This window comes from Xiphophorus couchianus, chromosome 18 (assembly GCF_001444195.1).
Source record: "Xiphophorus couchianus chromosome 18, X_couchianus-1.0, whole genome shotgun sequence".
In the NCBI taxonomy this organism is placed as follows: Eukaryota; Metazoa; Chordata; class Actinopteri; order Cyprinodontiformes; family Poeciliidae; genus Xiphophorus; species Xiphophorus couchianus.
In genome coordinates this window covers 25,324,101-25,346,477 of record NC_040245.1, presented here as the reverse complement: position 1 = coordinate 25,346,477, position 22,377 = coordinate 25,324,101, and the positions used below count along the sequence as shown (strand labels likewise).

Sequence of the window (22,377 nt, the reverse complement as noted above, 5' to 3'; positions counted from 1 at the left end):
AGGGTGGAGTCCTTATAAATTCTGGAGAAATCAGGTGCAAGTACATGGAGAAAGCTAGCTAGCTAGGACATTGACATGCAATTTTCAAACTCTGGTACAGTGCATTGTAAAAGTATTGTTTCCCCTTTGATTTAGTTCAAAAGGGACAATACACATCACACAATAAGCCATAAAGGCTCATTTTCATCTAATTCCTCAAGATATATATTTACAAAATAGAAGTGCAATACAGACAAATTAACAAGCTCCTTCCAAAAAAGCAGAATAAAAATAATGATAAATGAAAAGCTTTTTTTTTATATCTAAAAAGAACATATCAAGTTACAAATTTAAAAATGAATAAAAAGCCATATAAGACAAATTCATACGCTCTATTAAACTTTTCAGTTTGCTGTCATGTTGCAACTACAAACCTCAATGTACTTTATTTGGATTTTATTTGGCAAAACACAGGAAAATGGTAAGTGGTCGCAAATTAAAAGTTTGTAGAACTTTAACTCTGTTAACCCTAAAAAAATAAATGAATAACCATAAAAAAATCAATGCACCCAACTGTCTTTAGAATTGGGAGTCCAGATGTGGGGGGGACATGTCTATTTTTAGAGACCGTTCCTGAACAAACAACTCTATGAAGATTGAGGAACACGGCCAAAACGAAAAAGTTGTTTAGGAGTTTACAGCACAGTTTGGTTATTAAACCATATTTCAAGCTCTGAATGTCTCACGGGGCACTGTTCAATCTATAATCTGAAATTGGAATGATTTGTGCGCAACTATAAAACTTCCATGGCACGATGGACTCTCGATATTAACAGAAGGAGAGCGTTAAATTCTGAGAGCTGCAGAGATTGAATAAAAGAGGGGAAAGAAGAAAGCTGCTGTTGATTGAAAAGCATAATAACTGAGAGTTGAACTTTTCCTGCATGCGAACAGCTGCGTGTGTGTACAGGGAATCTAAAACTGCACTTCATCCTGAACAAATCATAAAACATGGTGTTGGCAGCATCATGCTTTTCTTCAGCAAGAATGGGACGAAAGAAGAAAACATGTCGGAGGCAGACAAGTTTCTAAGACCTTTCCTCACGCAGGAACACAGCCCTAAATATACAGCCAGACAACAAAGGTACAAAACAATCCCATGTTGGGATGGCCTAGTTAAAGTCCAATCCTAGTTTTCTGATTTGTATCATACCATACAAAAATTTCTCTGTCACTTTAAATCACTTTAAGTTAAAATAAGACAGAGTACGTAAGGATGTAAGAACTTTGGTTTCTCGTACAAAGAATGACTTGAACTAAATAATCACAAAAGCTAGCGGGGATCTGTGGATGTGGAGAAAAATGGTGCCAAAAAAGTCATAAAGGATTTAACCTATCAAAGCTAAACTTTACTGAGAACACAATATTTCCCAAGGATTACTTTTTCCAGGTTTGCAGTTCAAAGTAAGGCCACCGCAGTTTCCATTTGACACCTTCACAACTCTATCCACTCTGAGGCTTGAAAGGACTCTATTTCATGGCTGTTTAGCCATTGTGGCCCTTAATAAGGTCAACACCTCCGCTGAAAGGGAAATTGACGGCATTGTGAGCCTCTGTCTTTGTGTCACGCCACCCAACAACATCTGGACTCCACTTCTGTCGCCCAGTTTTCACTCTTATTCAATGAGACAAAGGAGGGCAGGCATCTGACCATCCCAAAGTCACTCTCCATCACGCCGGACTCCGGCGGCCTGACGTGAGCACAATGACGGAGAGGCAGGAAGCCACTGCCGAGAGGAACCGGAGCGGTCAGTGTTTTAAGAGGGGCGGGGGGTGGAGAGAGAGAGACAGTGAAACAACGCTTACTTCCCCAGGGGAGCTGTTTATGTCCACAACTAGCGGGGAGAGAGAGAGGAAGCCCTCTCCAGGCAGAGAAGAGATGTCGTAGGGGCAGATTGTGGAAGAAGTGGGTGTGAATTGTGAAACAACAGTTGCGGGTTAAAGAAATCAACACTGAATTAGAGACTGAATACTAAACGGCGGGAGAGAGACCAAGCGGAGTGCGGAGAACGGAAAAGAAGTTAGCACGCTGACTCTCTCCATTAGCATCGACGGCAGCAGCGATAAAACAGAAAACGATTATAGCTGCTTAGGTGTTGCTGCTAATTAGGAATGAGTAATAATATCAGCTCTTAAGGTGCCACTTTGAATTATGTAACACAAACTCATGAGTAGGATTTCAGGGGGGGAAAAAGGGAAAAACTGTAGTAGGAAATAAAAATGCACAGCCTGCACAGAATAAAATCAGCTCTGATATTCAACAAAACCCCTCGAGTCTCCCTTACCTTTTGAGAAACTTTTGCAGCAACACTCACAGTTCTGGCAGGATATTTGACCACTGTTGTCTGGCATAGACCGAGCCTGTAAACATGGTTCGTAAGTTTTCATTAGACGCATTGAACAATTGTGATGTAATCTTGGCCTGAAATTAATCAGACGGTGGGTCACGCTGTCGAATTTTGTTTTTTGGTCAAGCTTACCGCATGCTGAGGTGAGAGGAATGTTTACAGGGTGCAACAGGAGATTAAGTAATGTTACGCTGCAATATCGATCACTATCTGCTTTTCGATTAACCATAGAATTGTACAAATTTAATTAACGAAAAGAAATTTAAATAATAGAAAAAAAATTGGGATAAAAAGTTTTTGCGCTAAGATAAGGTGGTTTTTCTGCCTTGTGGAAATAGATGTATTTCATAGCACATAGGACCCACCTTTTTCACATCATACCAGTCACGGGATCAACAGACGGATGCGTATTGGTGAAAACAATGAAGACAGCAGAAAGTAGGACATTGTGCAGCTGTCTCCACCAGAGCTAGCACAGCATGGCTGCATTGTTCATAAGATGTTTCAACTTGTCATTTCAACTTGTTGAATCCACAACTTTTTAAAATAAAATCGCCAACTACAATTTCCTAAAGACGCCCATATGTTGCTCACAAGCCTAATGGGTTCGTCGCTCCGACGCCGTAATAAAACTCGACGTTTCCTCTGGTGACTGATAAACATGGCTAAATTATAAATATATCTCACGTGACTGTTTACGGCCATCGCTGTATTATTTTTAATGACTTATGACGTGAAAGACCTTATTTACATGTGATTTAATGTCACTTTCTATTTAATAGAAACACCGCTATTGCAAAATTGTGTTTTTCTTTCGACATTATCAGAATATAGACAAGAATTTGCGCACATTTGTTATGGAGATGCAGCTACAGTAGTATCAACTCTTTAGCTGTGATCTAAATGTATCACAGCATGAGAGACGTGGCAGACTGGCTTAGCTAATGCTAAAGTTGTGTATTATGTTGTGTCAAATGTGTGAAAGGTATTACTTTCAGTGCTTTTTGTTTCTGCTAGCATAAGGCCACAGTAGCATGAAGCCGTTATTCGTATATAAAGGAGAACATAGAGAGAAAGCGAGGCGCTCATAGTAGTTAGCATTAAAAATAATCACAAGTTAAAACATTCTGGTTTTCCAACTTGCAACCAGAATGCACCCAACATGAGCAGGAAGACAATCCCAGGTCAGACTTCCGATGTAAACCGGAAGTCGTGCCTCTTGTGATGTTATCGTTCCACAAGCAACATCCCAGGAGCAAAACAATTCTTTTTAAAAAAAAATTATTTCATTCCTATAGCAATATGGTTTTTGTTTTTATGTACAAACTCTTGTGTCTTTGAAATGAAGCTGTTCCCCAAACAGCGATAACCAAACCATTAAAATTAAACTCCACGGTTCTCCTGTGTCGCGAGGACCCCAGTCAGTCTTTCGTGGCCGCCTCGTCGCGTCTGTCTCTTTAAAGCGCTCAGTCCTGGAGGTTGGGGCGGATTTGTTGCGGATAGCTGGGAGTGCGCTGCTCCCCTCGGAGCGTGTTCGCTCAACCTGCAGCTGGCCGGAGCAGAGCGCATAAAGAGCGGGGGTTCGGGGGAGGACGAGGAGAAGGATGGGGGAGGTCCCGTCTTCTCTCTTACAACCGGACCTCTATCAGAGATTAGTCTCAATGTTATTTTGGCTCTCGGAAGCGGCAGAGGAGGAGCATCCTTACAAGAAAGTCGGGGCTTGTGTGTGGCCATGCGGGAGCGGAGAAGTGATGCTGCTGAGTTTAGTTATTAGGTTGCTCCTCTGGGGCGATGTTGCCTCTGCTGCTGCTGCTGCTGCTGCTGCTGACCCCGCAGCTGACTTAGATTGCTGTGAGTGATATCAACGTTTTTCAGGGTTATTATTATTATTATTATTATTATTATTTTTTACTCGCTTGAAATATTCCAGCTGAGTCTCTGTCTGCAGATTTGTCCCCTTTTTTCTTTTTTTAAACCTACCCGTTACTTCAATGACTGAAGACTCCCAGGGATCTGGATCCAGACGAGTGTGGAGATGAACTTTGAAAATTTCCTGCTTGTGATTATTTCAATCGTCACCATCACTTCAGGTAAATATTTCATGTAGAAAATACTCTTATTTTCTTTCTCTGTCTCCCTCTCTCATACACACGCACGTACACGGGAGCAGTCACAGCCCATATGGCGTGACGCGCCTCATAGTACAGGCTGGGTGACATGTCTTATCGTGTTTTCTGTCTCTCCAGATGGATGTAAATGTTGTGTTTAGCAGCGTTTTCCCAACGCGCTCCCCTGACAGCTGCGGGAGCTGAGCGCATCCTCCCCGCTCAAACGGATCGGGAAAAAAAGAGAGAAAATGTCACACATGAATTCATTTGTATAATGCAGAAATGCAGCCAAGCAAATTGACATTTTTGAACAGCGAAGTTGGCCCTTAAGAAGAAGAAAAGGAAAAGTGAAACAGTTTAGCTCTCCCCTCAGTGCAGATGTGCGTAAATTGTCTGTGGCACTGACCAAAAATAGAGGAATTCTCCCCCACCCTCTTGATAGTGTGTGGAAATACACTATTAAAATGCATTTAAAAGCTCATTTTTTGGTTGCCTCCCACTAGCAGATTAAACGTTTTAACCATTGCTTTAATAAGAGCTTTAAAATCCAAGCCTTAATCCAAATGCAAAATGAAAAAAAAAAAAAAAAAACAACAGTCCAAACACACGCGTTGGCGTGTGCATGTGTGTGTATTCTCAAATTATGCACAATACTGTGTTTTGGTTTCAATTGAAAAATGTATTTAAACCACTTTAGCTGGACTAGTTGGTTTGTACAAAATTCCCAGTCAGAGCGTTCCTACGTTTTTAAGCCATTTTATAGAATTGCCGGAGAATGTGCTTTCAATGGAGTCCTGCCACTTCACAACATGTGGCTGCACACTGCTGGGCAGCTGGCAGAAAGAAGGCTTTGCAAAACCCCCCGTTAAGCAGCAACTGACTAATTAACCTTCGTATACTAGCTTGTAATATTTGCGCTAAGTAGATATTATGAGCTTTATAACATGTAAACAATGTTATTTCTTTATCAGTGTTTTGATTCTGTCATACATGTTTGAGAAAATCCTTGAATCTCCCACGGCAACCATGGGGGGGGGGGACTTAAACGCTTTCTCTCATAAAGCCCCACCTATTTTCTATTTTCATAAAGCTCCTCCTTGAAGCTCCAGTCTCACAGAGCAACTATTAGCAGTTAGCATGGTGAAACTGCGCAACTGTTGAGCTTCGCATACAAACTACTCAGTCAAACCTTCATAAGAACGTTGTTGTAAACAGGATATCGGAAAGGCACTGAAGGCAGAGTGTGGGAAAGAGCAGGAGCTTCTTAAAGAGACAGAAGTCAATTTCAAGACATTAAACCGCAAAGTCAAATTTTTTAATGTCATGTTTGATATATATTGCACTTTTATAGCAACTGAAGGTAACACACTTGATTGTGCTTTAAATTGACATGTGGCTGGAAAATACATAGATTGCTGTGAGTGAGCAATCTATTGGTGCCCCATTAAGGAGAAGATTGGACAAAATCTATAATAAACAGTTAAAATAAGCAACTATACATGCTGATTATACATGCTAAGCAGCAATAGAGAACTTGTTCAGGGTGCAACTAATATATAAGCCAGGTGTTTTTGTGGTACAGGACCCGCTCTGGTTGGTGAGTCAAACACTGCAGTCATCTGTTTATTCGTCGTACAGATTTTTGCCCTTTTACTAAAGTGAAAGTGTCTTTAAACCACTGGCATCTACGTCATATAGGATGTGCACAGGCTGGTTCATGCTTTTGAAAAAGTTACCATTTTAGAAATGGTATTCAGCCGTTTAAATATATCTAAGGATCAGGAAACACAACTGTAAAACTAATGGACTGAAGGAAGGTCACCCCATTACTCCCGTTGGGTCACACTGTTTTTGAAGCAGCTGAAAGCAGACCCTACCAGAGCAGATATTGTCATGATGTGGCGTGGCGGTGGACCCAAACGCAGCAGGCGGTAGACGTAGAACTAAATGGATGTTTTAATGAAGAAAATTAACCAACAAAAAATCCAAAGGTACAAGAAAATCCAAAAACAAAACAAACTGGAAACACGAGGGAACAGAAGGTAATCCAGGAAGGGAAGCATGGGTAGTTACAATCAGAGTGATGAGACAGACTGGCAAGTTGTGACTGGGATAGAGGAGCTTAAATACTGGGAGGTAGTAAATGAAACCATGGCCTAGCTAGAGGAGAGGAGTGATTGCAGGTGTGAGGCACAGGAGCTGGCTGAGGGGCGGGGAGAAGGTGGCACAGGGAAACTAAGGAGATCTGCTGGGAACACAAAAGGGAGGAAATGGGGAACTGAAAAATACTACTAATACAAGACACTAAGAGTAAGGAAACCCTGATGAACTAGGAGAGAAAGATATGAGGGAAACCATAACCAAACCTAAATAGAAACAAGGCTGATCTAACAACAATAAGAACTAAGGAGCATAGAGCTAGAGAAACTAGGAGATCTAAACAAAGAAATAACCTAACTAGAATTACTAAAGAAAGACCAACCGGACCTAAAGAGACCAAATAAGAATTAGTAACACTTACGGGAAAAGCTAGAAGGACTAAAGATATTACCTAACTAGAATTACCAAAGGAAGATATACATAGACTCGGACATGGAAGAATGACTGGACCTAGGGTGATGAAATTAAGAAATAAACATTACTAGAAACACTGCAGGGAGCCAGAAATAAGGAATAACTAGAATGATAAAACAGAATCAAACTATTGTCATTAAAGAAGGCTTGACATGGACTCAAGCCAGGACAGAACTTGAGGTAACTAAAGAATAAACCTAGAAGCACTATAAAGGACTGAAAATAAGGAAAGCCATACTGTAAGAGAATACTTATTTTACTAAATACCTCTAATAATAATAATAATAATATCAAAAGGACCAGGAAGGGCTAAACTAAAGTGAACTAAAATGAGAAGCAAAACCAACCCAAAAACCCAGAATCCTGACAGACAGCCCAGCTAATTAAACAGCACTTAACATTTTTTTTGTCTTTATTTGAATCACATAGCTCTGACTAAACCAGTCACATGACAGCAACTCGATGCCTTTAGGCACCTAGATGGTGTGACGACAACTTGCTGAAAAACAATGCAGACAGGCAGGTCTGAGCATTTCAGAATCTGAAGGTCCAATGCTCAACTCTCAATTGTATTTACAGAAAATGGTCCAAAGCATGAGAATATATCCAGTAAAAATAGGATGTGTGGAAGAAAAAGAACAAGTAGGATGAAATGAGAAGATGGATAGAAGGGCAACTGCAGCTCAGTTAATCGCTTGGTACAACCAGGTTATGCAGGATGTCATCCCTGAAATCACAATTGTGCATCGTTTAAATGCGACCGGCTACCTGAGTGTTGTCCATCTCCATGTTCCTGGTAGTGCTTAAAAATAAAATCTGATTTTTTTTATACCAAATCCTATTTCCAATTTTAACATCTCATTTTTCTTTGTGTTTTTCCCCCTAAGAAAATACAAATGCCCAAACATATGTTAAAAACCTGACTTTTCTCCTGTGAGTTGACCTGAATTCAAAGTCGAAATAAAAACAAGTTGTAAAACACAAGATGGTAGATCTTGGGTGGGTTAATGTCGCTCTGGAAACCCAAAAAGTGCACCGGTGGAAAAAAAAAAAAAAAAAAAAAATCCAGATAAAAAAAAATAATGCTATCTTCAACAACAAGAAGATTCAATTAATCGAGGCATCACCCCGCCCTACTTTATGGTGACCGACCACCATCTTCCATTGCCTACCTTGACCAGGATAATGTCGTAAAGCTCAAAGTATCTCAAAATCCCACAGTGGGATGCTGTCATGGCCCAAATGTGGAGGGTTTTTGGTTTTTAAAAAAAAATTCCCCAGCTAAAGTCTAGATATTGTCAAATCTACATCATGAAAGATTAACGTGGTTCTAGCATCGGTGTGCCTGATAACAATAAAGTGGCCTGTAATCCTGCACCAGCCGAGCAGGTTCAGAGGTGTGTTGCTGTTGTCCATCACTCTCAGGGTTAAAACCTGCTTTATCTCCTAACATTAAAGCCACTTTTAACACCCTGTGCCTTCTGCCTACATCCATTAATCTGGAGTGGCAATCACCTCTGTGGCTGCGGCTCGTTCCCGTCCGTAATGTGTGTAATTTGCACAGAGCACTTGAACGGAGAGGATTCGTACCGACTTCGAGACCTCTGTCGGGAAGCCGAGGAGACGGTGCCAGATATCATCCGGCGTAACAAGACGGGACTTTGTTTATGTTAGCGTTCTGCCAATCAGCCTGCTCTGCACGAGTCTCTAGACGTTCCACCCCAAGCAGTTTTCCGCTAAAAAATTAAAAAATGCTTTGTGATTGTGGGGAAAACAACAAGCGTTTATTGGCTGTAAATCAACACGGCAGCTCAGCCATTTTTTCCCCACAAATATACCAAATCTCATTTGATTCTAATTGAAGTGTGATTTTGTTTGAGCTGTTCAGATTCAGTGGATGAGGGACTAATCGAAGCTGGTGGTGACTTGCTAAACATGCAGCTCCGCTTTTTGTAAAACTACCTCAGACAATTCTGCTTAGTCGTCCAACATGCCTCATCGTTGAGTCACGTTGCCCGTACGTAGACGTAGGCTGAACTCCCAACCCCCCCACTTTCTGATACAGTGGGCCGATGATTTCATTTAGAAGATGAGATGACAGACGAGGAGGACGGCTACGTTTAAACAACCAGAGACTGATGCCAGAATGAATCAAACTTAGCTTTTAAAAATGAAAGTTTGCTGCTTCAAATTAATGCCCCCTTTCCTCCCTTCCCCGCAGAGATTACTTGGCAATGTCACGAGAAGTCTTTGAATATATTTTTTTTGGCCTTTTCAAATATGTAAATGAGCTGAAATTGAAAAAGACGTGGAGAAATCTCAGCAGACAGCCACCATCCCCACAGGCGCGCTGCCAGCCTTCTGCTCCTCGTTCCACTTGCGTGTAAAGTTGGACTTTGAGCTTTCTCTAAGTTGTTGTTGTTGCTGGGGTTTTTTTCCCCCCCTCTCAGATAAGAAGCTGAGCTCAGACGGGTCTATGTTCTTGTTTCCCTGATCCTGGCAGTCGCTGAAAGGCGAAGAGATCTGAAACAAAACAACAAAACAAACCTCTCTCTCTTTTCTCGCGGCTCTCATGTTTTCACGCATTAGGGTGACGGAGTGCGCTCCGACCCTCCAGGTAGGAGACGGGGGTTAATATTTGTAAATACTAATTAATGAAACGCTCCCACAATCCCTTGCTCCTGCCCCTCGTTATGTAATGCCCCAGCTAGGAGCCGGGGAAAGGCCTGCATCAAAACGGGTCTGGAAGACGTGATCTCGATCTCGCTCGTAGCTCTTAGCCTACTTATGCTGAGTGTTCAATGAGGCAGACACGAAGAGACGCCGCAAGCAAACATGTGGGCGTGTGTCAGAGTTTTGCAATTAGGACCAATGCGATAACTTGTCTATCAGGGTGTAGCGGAAACGCTAATGGGCTTTTATTCAGCTGAGATGCCACTTTTTCCCCCCGAAATTATTATTATTCTTTTTTTTCCCTGAATAAATACGGGAATTCTTACAAATGAGATTCAACTATTACTGTCCGAGCATTTAATCTTCACAACTGACGTAATGAGCTCAGAGTTAGCCATAAATACTCTCACTACAGATTCTTCCAACACAATTTGAAAGAGGAGGGAAGAACCTGCAAATCTAGGCAAGTGCATCTTTGGCACGAGATCGGTACACTTTAGTAAACGTACCATTTTGTTACAGTATTTATAAGACTGTTTTAAAAGGATAAAGTGTAGCAGCCTTGCTTTAGCCAGCTGTCACGCAGTGCACAGCAACAGGTGGGGGAGGGAATGCTGCTGTACACCGCAAACAACCAGAAAACTCAAGTTACAGTCGCACTTCTATGGCATTTCAACAAAAGGAGAACTAAGATAAAGGAACGATATGATGAAACCTTTGAAAACTGTGGTATATTTTGACACCTGAAACCTTTTTAAATGTGCAGAAATCATCACTTTAAGCAAACAGTAAAAGACAGAACGATAATTTGGAGTGATGAACCGACAGGTAATTCAAGTGGCATGTTTTGATGAAAGATGTAAACTGTGAAATGTGGAGGTTTTTATTTGCTTATTTCTCCTTCCCACCACTGGGACATCAACTCCTGCTTGTGCTGTCAGAGTTCCTGTATATTTTCCGGATCAATATTATTTCAAGACAATTTTTCACAAAGTTATCTGTGAATAAAATACATCGCTCAAGCTTTCAATACTTAACCAACATAAACCACCGTCTGAAAGAAAGAAAGACAGGACAGATGATAGGTGGGAGGTCAAATATGAATAAATTAATGGATACATTCAAAACTAGATTCTGTAGATTGAAGAGCATGGACGGTTCTGTCTCTTTGCCATTCTGGTATCCGTTTCCATTTTTATCTAGACTTGAAAAATGAAATAAAAATTCAAAATTAGTTCAGTCAAACTGTGTAGGTCGTACAGTGAAGGTGGCATTTCACTTGATTGTTTGCTAACTTGTCTGGCATAGGATTACACGCATTGTTTTTTTTTTTTTTTTAAAGCTGCCTTCATTAGCAATAACACATCTTTCTGCACACACTCTAATGTTGTTCATGGCTGATCTGAACGTCTTCAGAATTATTGCTTTGTGTTAATGACATGTTCTAGATTGGACCCAACGTTGGGGACATTGGATCCAATCCAATGTTGGCAGCCTCATCCCTTAAGAAATCTTTGGTCATTTTCATATCTGTCTGGTAGAATCGTCACGACTGGGGAGTTATTTTTATTGACATTCTACCTGTTCAAATTTGCTGTCACAATACAGCTTGTCAAACTAACCAGACCTTTTAAATCATGTATTCTTCTCCTTGGCTAAGGTGGCGTTGAAGAATGGCCTCTAGTTCCTCATAACAAGTAAACTTGTCCTTTTCGTTTCGTGGACTACCACTTCTGCTAAGTTATCTTGTCTTTTCATAAATTGTTGGGCACTTTTCACCTTTGTGCAAAACTCTTTTCGAAATTTCATCTGACCATGTTTCTATCAGAGCTTCTAACTCATCCTGCCTCCCCATGTGACCATGGGTCTCTTGTCTCGCCAGACTTGCTACATGCATGCTTCTTTGGTTTGATTCATCCGCAGTGTTCTACGTTGTCGTCCACTTCCAGCATTTGGTTCACCTAAACCAGATGAAGATAAATGTTTTTTTAGGTGGACTAGAGTTTTGCTTCTCGGATCCACAGAAATCTTCAGTTGCACATTTACAAACGTACCGGACTTTCAGAACGAGCAAATGTTTGATTCAGACGGCCTGGTGAGAATGAAAAGTTGTTTGCTTGTTTTAAACTCTAGCTGTACAACACACTTTCTTTTTTTTTTCAAGAAGGGAGAACTTCAAGATGCACAAGTCTCATCCACTGACTGGCCGGTGCAGGCCGTTACTTTGATTCATGGCACGTACTCTTGTGTAGGTTGCATCTTAAGGCGTGTGGGTCTTTTATGTTTGAAAGAAAATGGACTTTCAAATGGATCAAAAGAGGAAAGAAGTCTAGAGAATGACACTGTGATTACATGCTGTACCTCAGACCAAGCGGCTACTCTGGACAATACAGACACTGCAGACTCCTCCTCAGAGTCACCCATTGACACTCCTCTATTTCATAAGAGAAGAAAATCTCTGATTAAAGTCCAAGACCCGATTATGTATTAATATCCTGTGATTTTATTTCACAGATTGTGGGAATTTTTTGGATTTAATTTTACCTTCTTTTGGGGTGCGTAGCAAAAAAATAGAGAGCATAAAATGCGTAGCAGTTTTCTAGCTTCTGTTTTAGCAAGTTTCAGCTCGCAGGTTGTTTTACAACTTATTTTTGACTTTCCAATAATTTGCTGTTTAATCATTTTAATTTGCTTTTGCTTTGTCGTTTAACAGTTGCCATAAATGAATGGGCAGAAATCTGCACAATGTGCCAAATATTTGAGAATGAATATTGGTAGCTGGTGCTTTTATATTATTTAAAAGCGCACAAAAGAAAATTAAGTCAGTGGTTTTTTTGGGGGGTTTTTTCTGTTGTTCCTCCCTGGAATGAAAATGACCATAGAGCTTAGTGTATTTGTATTTTAGAAGCACTTTCCACTCCAACATGTTCGTTTTCTCTCCAGATGGCCTTGAGAGTGCAGAGAGTGGGGCGCATCCTTAATCATCAAACTCTTTTGGTCTGTTTGGCAGCTCAAGGTTTGATGCCATTCGCTCTTATGGCTCATCATGACTCTGTTTTGCTCCTGGACCTTATCCTGTGTAAAAGCTCTTCATGGACTCGTCCTCGCTGACAGAACAGCGCAGGAATGAAGTCTCTTTTGTCTGCAGGAGCTTAACAAGGACTTCTGTACTTGAGAGTTTAATGCAAGGCCGCGGTTTAATGGATGTCTTTTAACGGCGAAGCGCCCAGTTTAGTTAAAATAGTCACTCTTATGCTGAATTCTTTGAAATTCAGGGGAGTTCAGTAAAAACGTCCTAAATCATACCCTAGAGCCATAAAGCTAAAAAATGTTACAGAAATTGAACAGAAATAAACAGTAGTTAGTCTTTTTATTGTTTTTCAAAGCAGACAAGAAGCTTTAAAATAATTTTTTTGACAATAGAAAACAACTTTTTGTGCAAAACTCCAAGCATAATCTTAAAAAAAAACAAAAAAAAATCAGGAACTGATCAGTCTTACAGAGTTTGAGTAGTGTCAAAGACGATGTTCTCATACATGAGCAAAACAGGCTGATTATGTGGAGAAATGTGAGGTTTGCACAACCAGCGGATCATCGCTAATACATTTGTTAGGACTCCAAACTATTAATCTCTGAAAACGTTTCTTCTCCTGACTTCCTAAGTCACTGTATATCTTAAGAACTAAAATTCAAGCCGCAGACTTTGCAGTCACTACGTTGTTTTGGGTGGATGGTGTGTTGTTTGTTATTTCTCCAAACTGAACTCTCTCACTCTCGGCTGCCTTCTGCTCACATATTTTCCCTCCTACATGTCGACATATTTACCACCTCTATTCATGCAAATAAACATGAGGACAGAAAGCAAGAAAGCCTGACGGCAATTGAAAAAAGTTGTAAAATTTATAATATGTGCCCTTTAAGTGGCACTTTAGGAGTCGTATTCCATCAACGTCCTTCCCTGCCTGTTCATCCCTTGTAAACTTAAAAAAAACCCAACATCATTTCACAGCAGAATGCACAGATTAAATTTTGTATTTTTTTTCCCCTCCCAGACAAAACAAAGTCAAACTCCAAATTCCCATTTGCCCTCGGATATCTCCGAGGAGGCCCGACGCGGGCTCTAATGGGCCGTGCTCATGATCCGACTAAACACACGCCTTCACGGAGATCTCCATCGCCGCCCGTGACACTTGCAGGGTTGACGGAGTTTCTTTTTTAGCTGAAAGGTGCTTTCAGGTGCAGCACCGCAATCATCCTGTCATGAACCGAATATTACCGTGAAAATATTCCCTCTCACAAAGAAAATGTGTTTCTGCCGAGCGCAAAGTGGCGTGGACTGCTCACTGATTGCACACATTTCACAGGGAGCAGGTTGTTGATTGTCACTTTTGGTCAGCTTGAAGCTGTCGGCAATTCCTTTTTTCTTTTCTTCTCCCCCCCCCCTTCTTCTTCTTCTGCTCTCTTTACAATGCACCCCGTTGCGCCTATAGTAGTGATCGTTGTATTCGTAGTAAATGCCTATTGACTCATTCATGATTACAGAGTAAGAAAAAAAGTTCTCTCTCATACATTAGGCTGCTTGTGGATTTTCACAGCCGTTAAAGTAGCTTTTGATCATTTTTCTTTCCATAGGATGCTTATAGTGTCCTTCAGCTCATCAGAGATAACTGAAGCAGAAAAAAATTAGACATGTTAATATATATCTGCTATTCAAGCTGACTGAAATCAACAAGGACTTCTCAGTGTTTGCCCACACACGCCGCTGAATATCGCAGCAGAACGGAGCTTCAGCCACAGCAGCTAGAGGTGTGGATGTAAAAAAAATAAATAAAATTCAAATGACCTGCTGGTAATAATCATAGTTATGTGTAATTATTCTGTTGCCCTTAGTTAATGTCTGTTGATGTTTAAGGGAATGTAGCTCACATATTTAGGATAACTCGTTTAAATGCAAGTCAATGATTGGTTTTAATGATAAAGCCGCCGAGAATTATCAACCGGACTTACGCACGACTCCCTTCTGTAGAGACGGTGTTGGTAGTAGTCGGGTCGATCTCATTTGTGCAAACCATTTACTTTTGCAGAAAAATGATCATAAACTACTAAAATCTAGTGTATAATTTAAGTTGATCTACATGACTACAACACATATAACAGCACAGTCTAACATTTAAACATACAGAAAAGACTCCACAATTATTTAGTCAAGTCTCATTACATGATCAGTCTCAGTTCAGGGATCACTCTGATTTTAGTCATGCTCTTCAGGAAGTGTTTGATCAGTGATTCTAAGTTCGTCCAACTAGAGTTTTGCTGAACATCCTGCAGCGTTAATACGGACAAGAAAGCTTCTGTTGTACTCAGATTTTGCGTTGTATGAAATACACGCAGCTTTATTTAAGGGTGTTTTCACGCCTGATAGTGCGGTGGACTCGTTTTGCTACATTTTCAGCTGCTGTTGTCCGTTTTCACACAGAACCAGTTGAAAAAAACTGTTCCCTCCCTCACTTGTGGTGGCGCTACATCAAAACCTACTGAGGGAAACTACACACAGAATCTCTGAAGAAGACATGCTCAACTTCTTTCTGCAGAAAATGCAAACAAAAATGGAGTGGCACCAGATTTTAGCCGTTGTAGGATTTCTCTTTTGACTTTGGCGTTATAGACTCATCTTGCGTTTGTTTTGGTTGCATTTACCCAGAATACCCTTCATGATTGTTCGCTTCCTGCTTTTGGAGCGGCCCTCTGTCCACTTGCATCCACATTTGCATTCGAAGTGTGCCCGAGTTCGCTGTAATTGTACCGAGCCCTAGGTTTTTAGGCGGACCAGAGTTGGATTTTGCATTCACACCTCCCCAAATGAATCCGACTTTCTAGAAAAACGGACTAGAGTTTGACTAAAGTGGACTAAACAGGGCTGGTGTGAATGCACCCTTGGATTTCTAAAGATATATCTTGACTCGACACAGTAGCTATGGCATTCAGTAAAGCTGCGTCTTCCTTCTGCTGATGACGTTTCAATGGAAAGCAGTTTGTTGACGAGTTAAACTAATGTTCCAATGTTTCCTCTGTTTATATCCATTGTTGATCATTCAACTCTATGCATTTTTCAATGTGATTCCTCCTATTTATGTATGGCAAAACTTAGAGAAGGTTGCTTTGCTAAGCGGCTAAACTTAGATAATTGCTTTTAACATAACATAATTTAATAACTAGCGTTTGTTTAGAGTTACTAGACAAGATTTGTTTTTTTGAGCAGACACCAAAGCAGGTCAAATAAACACTGACAATGAGTTCAAACACCTTCTGTTTCACTGTGAAAGGTACAAGGGGAACAACACTTTTCCTTTGATAAGCATTGTTAAAAATAATTCGTGCCAAAACTCTTTGTAAGCCTTTGCACATGAAAATTGGCAATGGTTTTTAAAAACCACCCACCAATGTCTGATTGTCTAAACGATTACGTTTTGTTTTTTTAGGATTGCGTCTGAAGTCAGGGTCACTCTGTGTACTTGCTCATATACTGCCTCTGTTCTTAGAATAACAGTGTTAACCACTGTGCACAAATGCCAGGCAACTGTGTTATTAAGATGTTTGCTGATCTAGAACAGCTCCCTCAAGGGACGTACACAGTGAGGAACCGGAGCGTTTTTACTCATTTTACTGTAAGAGATGTGCCACGTTTTGTCGTGACGGATATTTCCAGTCGCAGTGAGTTGGAAAAGAGCTGCGGCACAGAAAGTACTGCATGACTTTGGAGAATGTCAGTGGGAGAAAACGACCTCTCGGACTTGGCATAAAGATCTAAAATTTAAAACTGAGCCCTCGGGAGTATCCCTGAGCTGTGCTGTCATTGACTCCGACATGGCAGCCAAACTGTGTTTGCCTCATGATTCATAGTGACCCAAAATGCATTTTTTTAACACCCCCTCCCTCCTTCAATCCTCCCCTAAATGTGCAGGAAGTAAATTTCTCTGAGTGTCACCATAGCTGTGAAATGATGCTTTGTATTGGCTGAAAGTGACCCATTTGCTCCAGTTACATTGGGAAGGTCTAGAAAAGCGGAATGAATATTTCATCCTGTCCCGTTCCAGTGTGCTCTGTCGGCTGCAGTCGAGCACACAGGCTCCAGTGAGTCAACATTGCAAAAATTGGAGTGACGTTCATGTGCCGCATGGAGGAAAAAGTTTGTGTTTGTGTGTGTTTGCACACTCTTGCTTCGTACCTTTTCGAAATGACTGAGGTAACTTTTCAAAAACTGACAACCCATTTTAGAAAAAAAAAAAAAAACAACTCCAAAAGTTCCTGTGTGTAAGGTTTAGACAACCAGGACGTATATTACATTATCGTGTGCTCTGCTGCGTTCTAGTGCTCCTCACGTCATGTAATCAACATTAGCAAAGCAAAAGTGCTTGCACAACTGAACATGCTAGCTCCGTACAGATTGATTGACATTGCATTCAGTACGTTAGAGGATGTGAACGTGTTGAAGGGAAGATGCTGCTTAGACAAGAACTTCTTAATAACAATTCCTTGATTGCCTGTCCACGTTTTTCATTGTAGCTGTGGGTGTGTTTTGGTGGTTGTTCCTGCTGATTGAGTATTAAGTGTTTTGTGGCATCTGCTGCATTTTTATCATCAGAGAGATGTGTGGTGTAACTTTTCGATTGGTTTTTCCTTTACTAAGAACTAGAGGTGAGTAAAAATATCGATTCATCAGTGCATTGCAACATCGATTTGGAAAAACCTGTGAATCGTTTGTGTCCCCTGGCCAATGGCCAGGTGAGCAACACTTTCCAGAGCCTACCCACATTTCCATGTGAAGTCATCGTTGTTGTCTTCTTCTTCCTGAGTATATTGTCAGTTGGCAAACAGCTATTTGGTGTGCATTACCAGCACCTGCTGCATTATTGTTCAAATATGCTTAAGAATGATGTGAATTATCTCACCTTTCACAAGAAAATCCATAATCATTGACGTTTACATACACTTTACTTCAATTTCAATGCAGTACATGTTGAGCACAAGTGTTAGTGCACTACTGTTTAATTTTTAGATATTTTACTGCTTAAAATTGTGAATGTACTCTGTTAATGTAATTAGCTCATTGTTGTTTCTGTGGGCAGGACATTTTTAAAAAATAAGTAATTCATAAAATTATTAATAGGTACTCTAATGAATTATTTGTAAACTATTTATTACTAAAACAACATTGAAGTGTTTAAAGCAACATTGAATCACATTTTGACCCAAAGACTCAAAATGGAGTTGAATTGTGAGATATCTTACAATGTATATCTGATATATTTTGTTTTTCTGTTTATTAAGATGTAACAGGAAAACCTTGACTTTTCTGTTCTTGTCTTTCTGACGCACGTCAGTTAAATGAGCTATTTAATGAAAAACTTTAGTTTTTAGCGACATTTATGAAATGGAGGTTTTGTAAAATCCTCTTTAGTACATTTTCTTGCTGTGCAATTTAATTTGTCTTAATGTTTTATAATGCTAGAGAAGCTTGTTTGATGGCCATCCTGACATCCTTCTAGCTATATTTGATGCACAGTCTCCTGTCAGTCTATGTAAGCGGGGCTCCATACCATCCTGCACGCCACTCTAATAAATAAATCAAATCTACACATATATATATTCAGATGTGCCAAGTACAGCAGCGTCGCATCCACGTATGCTGAAATCCCATAATGACATCTCTGAAGATAATCTCTCAGGTTGCCGATTTAGACTCGTCTGCTCCTGTTAAACACGGTGTGTTTTTTCACCAGGACACCCTGAAGGTGCTATAGAACATTTTAATGGCTTGATTAGTATTCATCCGCGGCCTGCGCTGCTGTTTCAAGCTGTCCTGCTTTGTGACCCAGGAGTGTCAGCTGCGAGCACTTAGATCGCTCTTTAGATGTTTACCTCGGGTTTCTGCCTTGGTGGCGACTGCCGCTCTGCCTGGATCAAATCGCTCAATTTATTTATCTTTTTAAAAAAGGCTTAGATCTGCTTTAAGCAAAAGTGCACATTTCTCCCGATGCCTCCGGTTTAAGTCTAATTTAATGGCAGCATGTGTGTCATTAGGTTGCTCTCCACCGCTCTTCTGCGATGATAATGGGGGGATTTTCATGCAGTCTGGATCATGCGCCGACTTTAATGCCACAGACAGAGCAGCTTAATAAATCACTGGTACAGTGACCATTTTGTTTCGGGTTTTTTTTTTCCCAAACAGAAAAAGTGACAGAGAGAGAGAGAGAAAGAAGCGACCTAAAAGCAGCGGCGTTTTGAATTATTCATTTTTTTCTGACTGTAACACAATGTTGGAGACATTTGGTCGTGCTCTAAGAGCTTACCTCAGGTCTCGTAGCAGAGCGCCTTTCGCCGAGAGCCAAGCAAAAATAGTAATGGATCTCCGGGGAGCTGGATACAGGACTTATCTATTTCCCTCTGCCTTCTTTGCTTCTTTTCAGCTCCTATTAAATGCTAAGAATTTCCAGCTTTACTCCAGCTATCGTCTTCATATCTGCAGGAGTCCACACACACAAAAGTTTAGCCATTACCAAATCACATTGGATGCGCCATTTGTATTCTCAGGTTGTCTTTAACATTCTGGATAGCGATGCATATTTTGCATAATGGGCCTTTCTGTGAGCAAAAATTGGAGGAGGAGGAAGTAGAAGTTGAATGTACAGTGCCTTGAAAACGTGTTCATACTAGAGTTTAGATTTATGGCCCAAGCCTGAATCCTGACCTGAAACGTGGGACGGGTCGGACCAAAATTAGTGATGGGCGGGTTGTGCTTTGGCTTAGTAAGCCAACAACGCATTCAGCACAGAGGAAACCAAACAGAATGCACAATGTAGAGCTACGTTACTTTACTTATAGTTTAAATAGAGGAGTAGATAGTTTAAGTTGCTGAGGAAAGAAAGTAAGGTTCAGAAGTTCATTAGACTGTAACAATCACAATAAATGCGCTCGCTGCCCCGCCATGCTGCGCTCCTGTCAGTCACACGTCCCAGATGATTCGCACTTGACTCGCCCTGAGGTTACAACAAGCGACAAGATGGAGCTGGAAGTTGATAAAGTGCAGCTACAAACAGGAGAATTTACTCTGCTTACTCAACTGGTGGTCTGACAACGAAAGCAGTAAAACCATAATTACAATATGTCAAGTTCACTTCTGGCTCAGACCTAAAATTAATGTTAATTAGTCAGGTGGGTCGGGTCGGGCCTGATCTGAACTCTGTGTCATACCCGTTGGAGGTTCTTAAGTTACGGACAAAAAAAACGTTAGTGTATTTCAGAGATTTTTTGAGATACGGTTACATAAAGTTGTGCATAATTTTTGTGGAAAAAATTTGGTGGTTTTCAAAGTTTTTTACAAAAAAATAAACACTTTACAGGTCACCGAGTACCTATCTACAAACATATTTTTGGTCAATTGAAAGTTTAAGTTTGATACAGAGCATATCATATGATTTGGATTTAAGTCTCGACACTGATTGGATCGTTCTGCATTCTGATAAAAATGAATGTCTCACTTATGTTTTCAAAATAATGCATCATTTTCCCCTCTAAAATAATGAACTTTTGTTCACCCAAAATCCCACAGAAAAAGAAAGGCAGATTTTCAGTGTGACAAATTGGCCTGTCATGATAACAAGTTTTGTTTTTGTTGTTTTGAGACCATTATCAAATGATAAATTGCGATAAGTATTACATTGCAAATTCACCCTCTCAAAAACCAATCGTTTTTTGTAAGGAGCACTTAGCCGTCACGCTCACATATCCAAAGTAAAACACAACAACCAAAAACAGTGGATAAAATGGAAATAAATAAGACACAACCAAAATCACAAATAATGGATTATGATGTCTCTGTAAACAAAACTGCCCTTAAAGGAGCCCATTTCAATTAATCGTAGTTGCTTCAATGCTTAATGTGACAACATATCTTAAGGAGAAAACTCACATCTCGTTAAAGCATTCTGCAGTAGCCGACACATTTTGAAATCTGGACGAGTCACATCAACCTTCTCCTTTTTCCCTCAGGGTCCCGAGCACGATTTGAGGACAGTGCTCCTCGGATAGTGGAGGACCCTTCCGACTTGATCGTCTCCAAGGGGGAGCCCGCCACCCTCAACTGCAAGGCGGAGGGCCGGCCCACGCCCGGCATAGAGTGGTACAAAGACGGCGAGCGCGTGGAGACCGACAGGGATGACCCGCGCTCCCACCGCATGCTCCTGCCCAGCGGCTCCCTCTTCTTTCTGCGCATCGTTCACGGACGCAGGAGCAAACCGGACGAGGGCGTCTACACCTGCGTGGCCCGCAACCCGCTGGGAGAGGCCATCAGTCGCAACGCAACGCTGGAGGTCGCTGGTAAGGCTCTGTTTGTGATAGTCAGCTTAAAGTTGGAACTGTGTTTCACTGCTCTGTCAATTTGGGAGCTAATTATGCTTTCCACGGAGGTAAATTGACTATATGCTGCGTTCATTGAGAAATAACGTATTTCTCAATGAACCACAACACAATGCTTTGAGTTATGAAGATGTTTTTCATTATAATATGCATTTTTTGTTGATACAGATGCATGTAGGATACGTGTTTCTTGACCTCATTTGTGACAATATCAGAGCTCACTTCTAAATAAAATTAGCACACATCCATCCACCATTGTGTGGTATCATGGGTTTTCCAGGCACATGGAGCCATTTTATTGAACAATCAAGCCGTTGCCTTCAGTTGCTATAAAAATGCTGGATATATCGAACATGACTTAAAGACATTTGACTTCGCAAAGTGACGCTTCGAAATTGGGCTTCTGTCTCTTTAAGAAGCTCCTGGTCTTTCCGACACTTGGCCTTCAGCACGTCATCACAGACTCTTTTTCACCAGGTGTTTTGCTAATTGCTGCTGCTAGTCTGGAGGATCTGAGTGGGGGAGGCAGAGCTGCTCTGTGACAATTTTTTTTGACCTTACCATAGAAAATAGTTCTTGTTTAAACATCTTGTTCCCAAAGATATATACATCTTGTACTATTAACCATGTGTTGACAAGCAGTCAAGCTAAAACTTGTCAAGTCCTACTAGGACTGGACAGTTGTTTTTTTTTTTTTCCTTTAGTGCAAATGGATAAATGGGAATAAATCGTTTCCACCTCTCAGATTTTAGTTTTCAAGGGCAGCTACTTTACAGACTGAATGGAGGTTATAGAAACTGATATAAGGATGCAGTTCGGTGTGGTATTCTGTCTTTACGGTAACCTTGAATAACAATGTTACGGCATAGAGGTGCTTACAAAAAGCTTCTTGGCTGAAATGTAGAGAACGGTCATAATTATTTCACTATAAAACAGATGAGTAGCAATTTTTCTAAATATTACAACATATTGATGATGCATATATTAATATTATATTTGATACAATTTGTATTTATTTATTCTTATTCTGATTCTGATGTAAAAACACTCTAGTGAGTGTAGTTTTGTGCACAACGTGTGAAGCTGTGAATGTGCCGCTGTTTTGCTGCTTGCTTGACTGCTTTGCTAATTGTGGTACAGTTTTAATCTCGCTCTGTCAAAATTACAAGAAAACTGTACAAAATCTGAACAGTGTGATGGAAAACATAGATGTTTTGAAA

The 22,377-nt window shown here is 40.6% G+C and overlaps 1 protein-coding gene across 3 annotated transcripts in view; it reads left to right on the top strand.

The window, feature by feature from the left end:
• Nucleotides 1-3,864: 3,864 nt before the first annotated feature.
• LOC114133241 (roundabout homolog 2) overlaps nt 3,865-22,377 on the top strand; it is a 98,236-nt gene continuing 79,723 nt past the window's right edge. For 2 of the 3 annotated variants that reach the window (XM_027998980.1, XM_027998977.1), the window contains exons 1-2: nt 3,865-4,477; nt 20,792-21,118. In XM_027998980.1, the coding sequence (XP_027854781.1) occupies nt 4,423-4,477; nt 20,792-21,118 (382 nt within the window). In that variant the 5' untranslated portion in view covers nt 3,865-4,422. The remainder of the gene's footprint in view (nt 4,478-20,791; nt 21,119-22,377) is intronic. The other variant, XM_027998978.1, reaches the window with a different exon arrangement.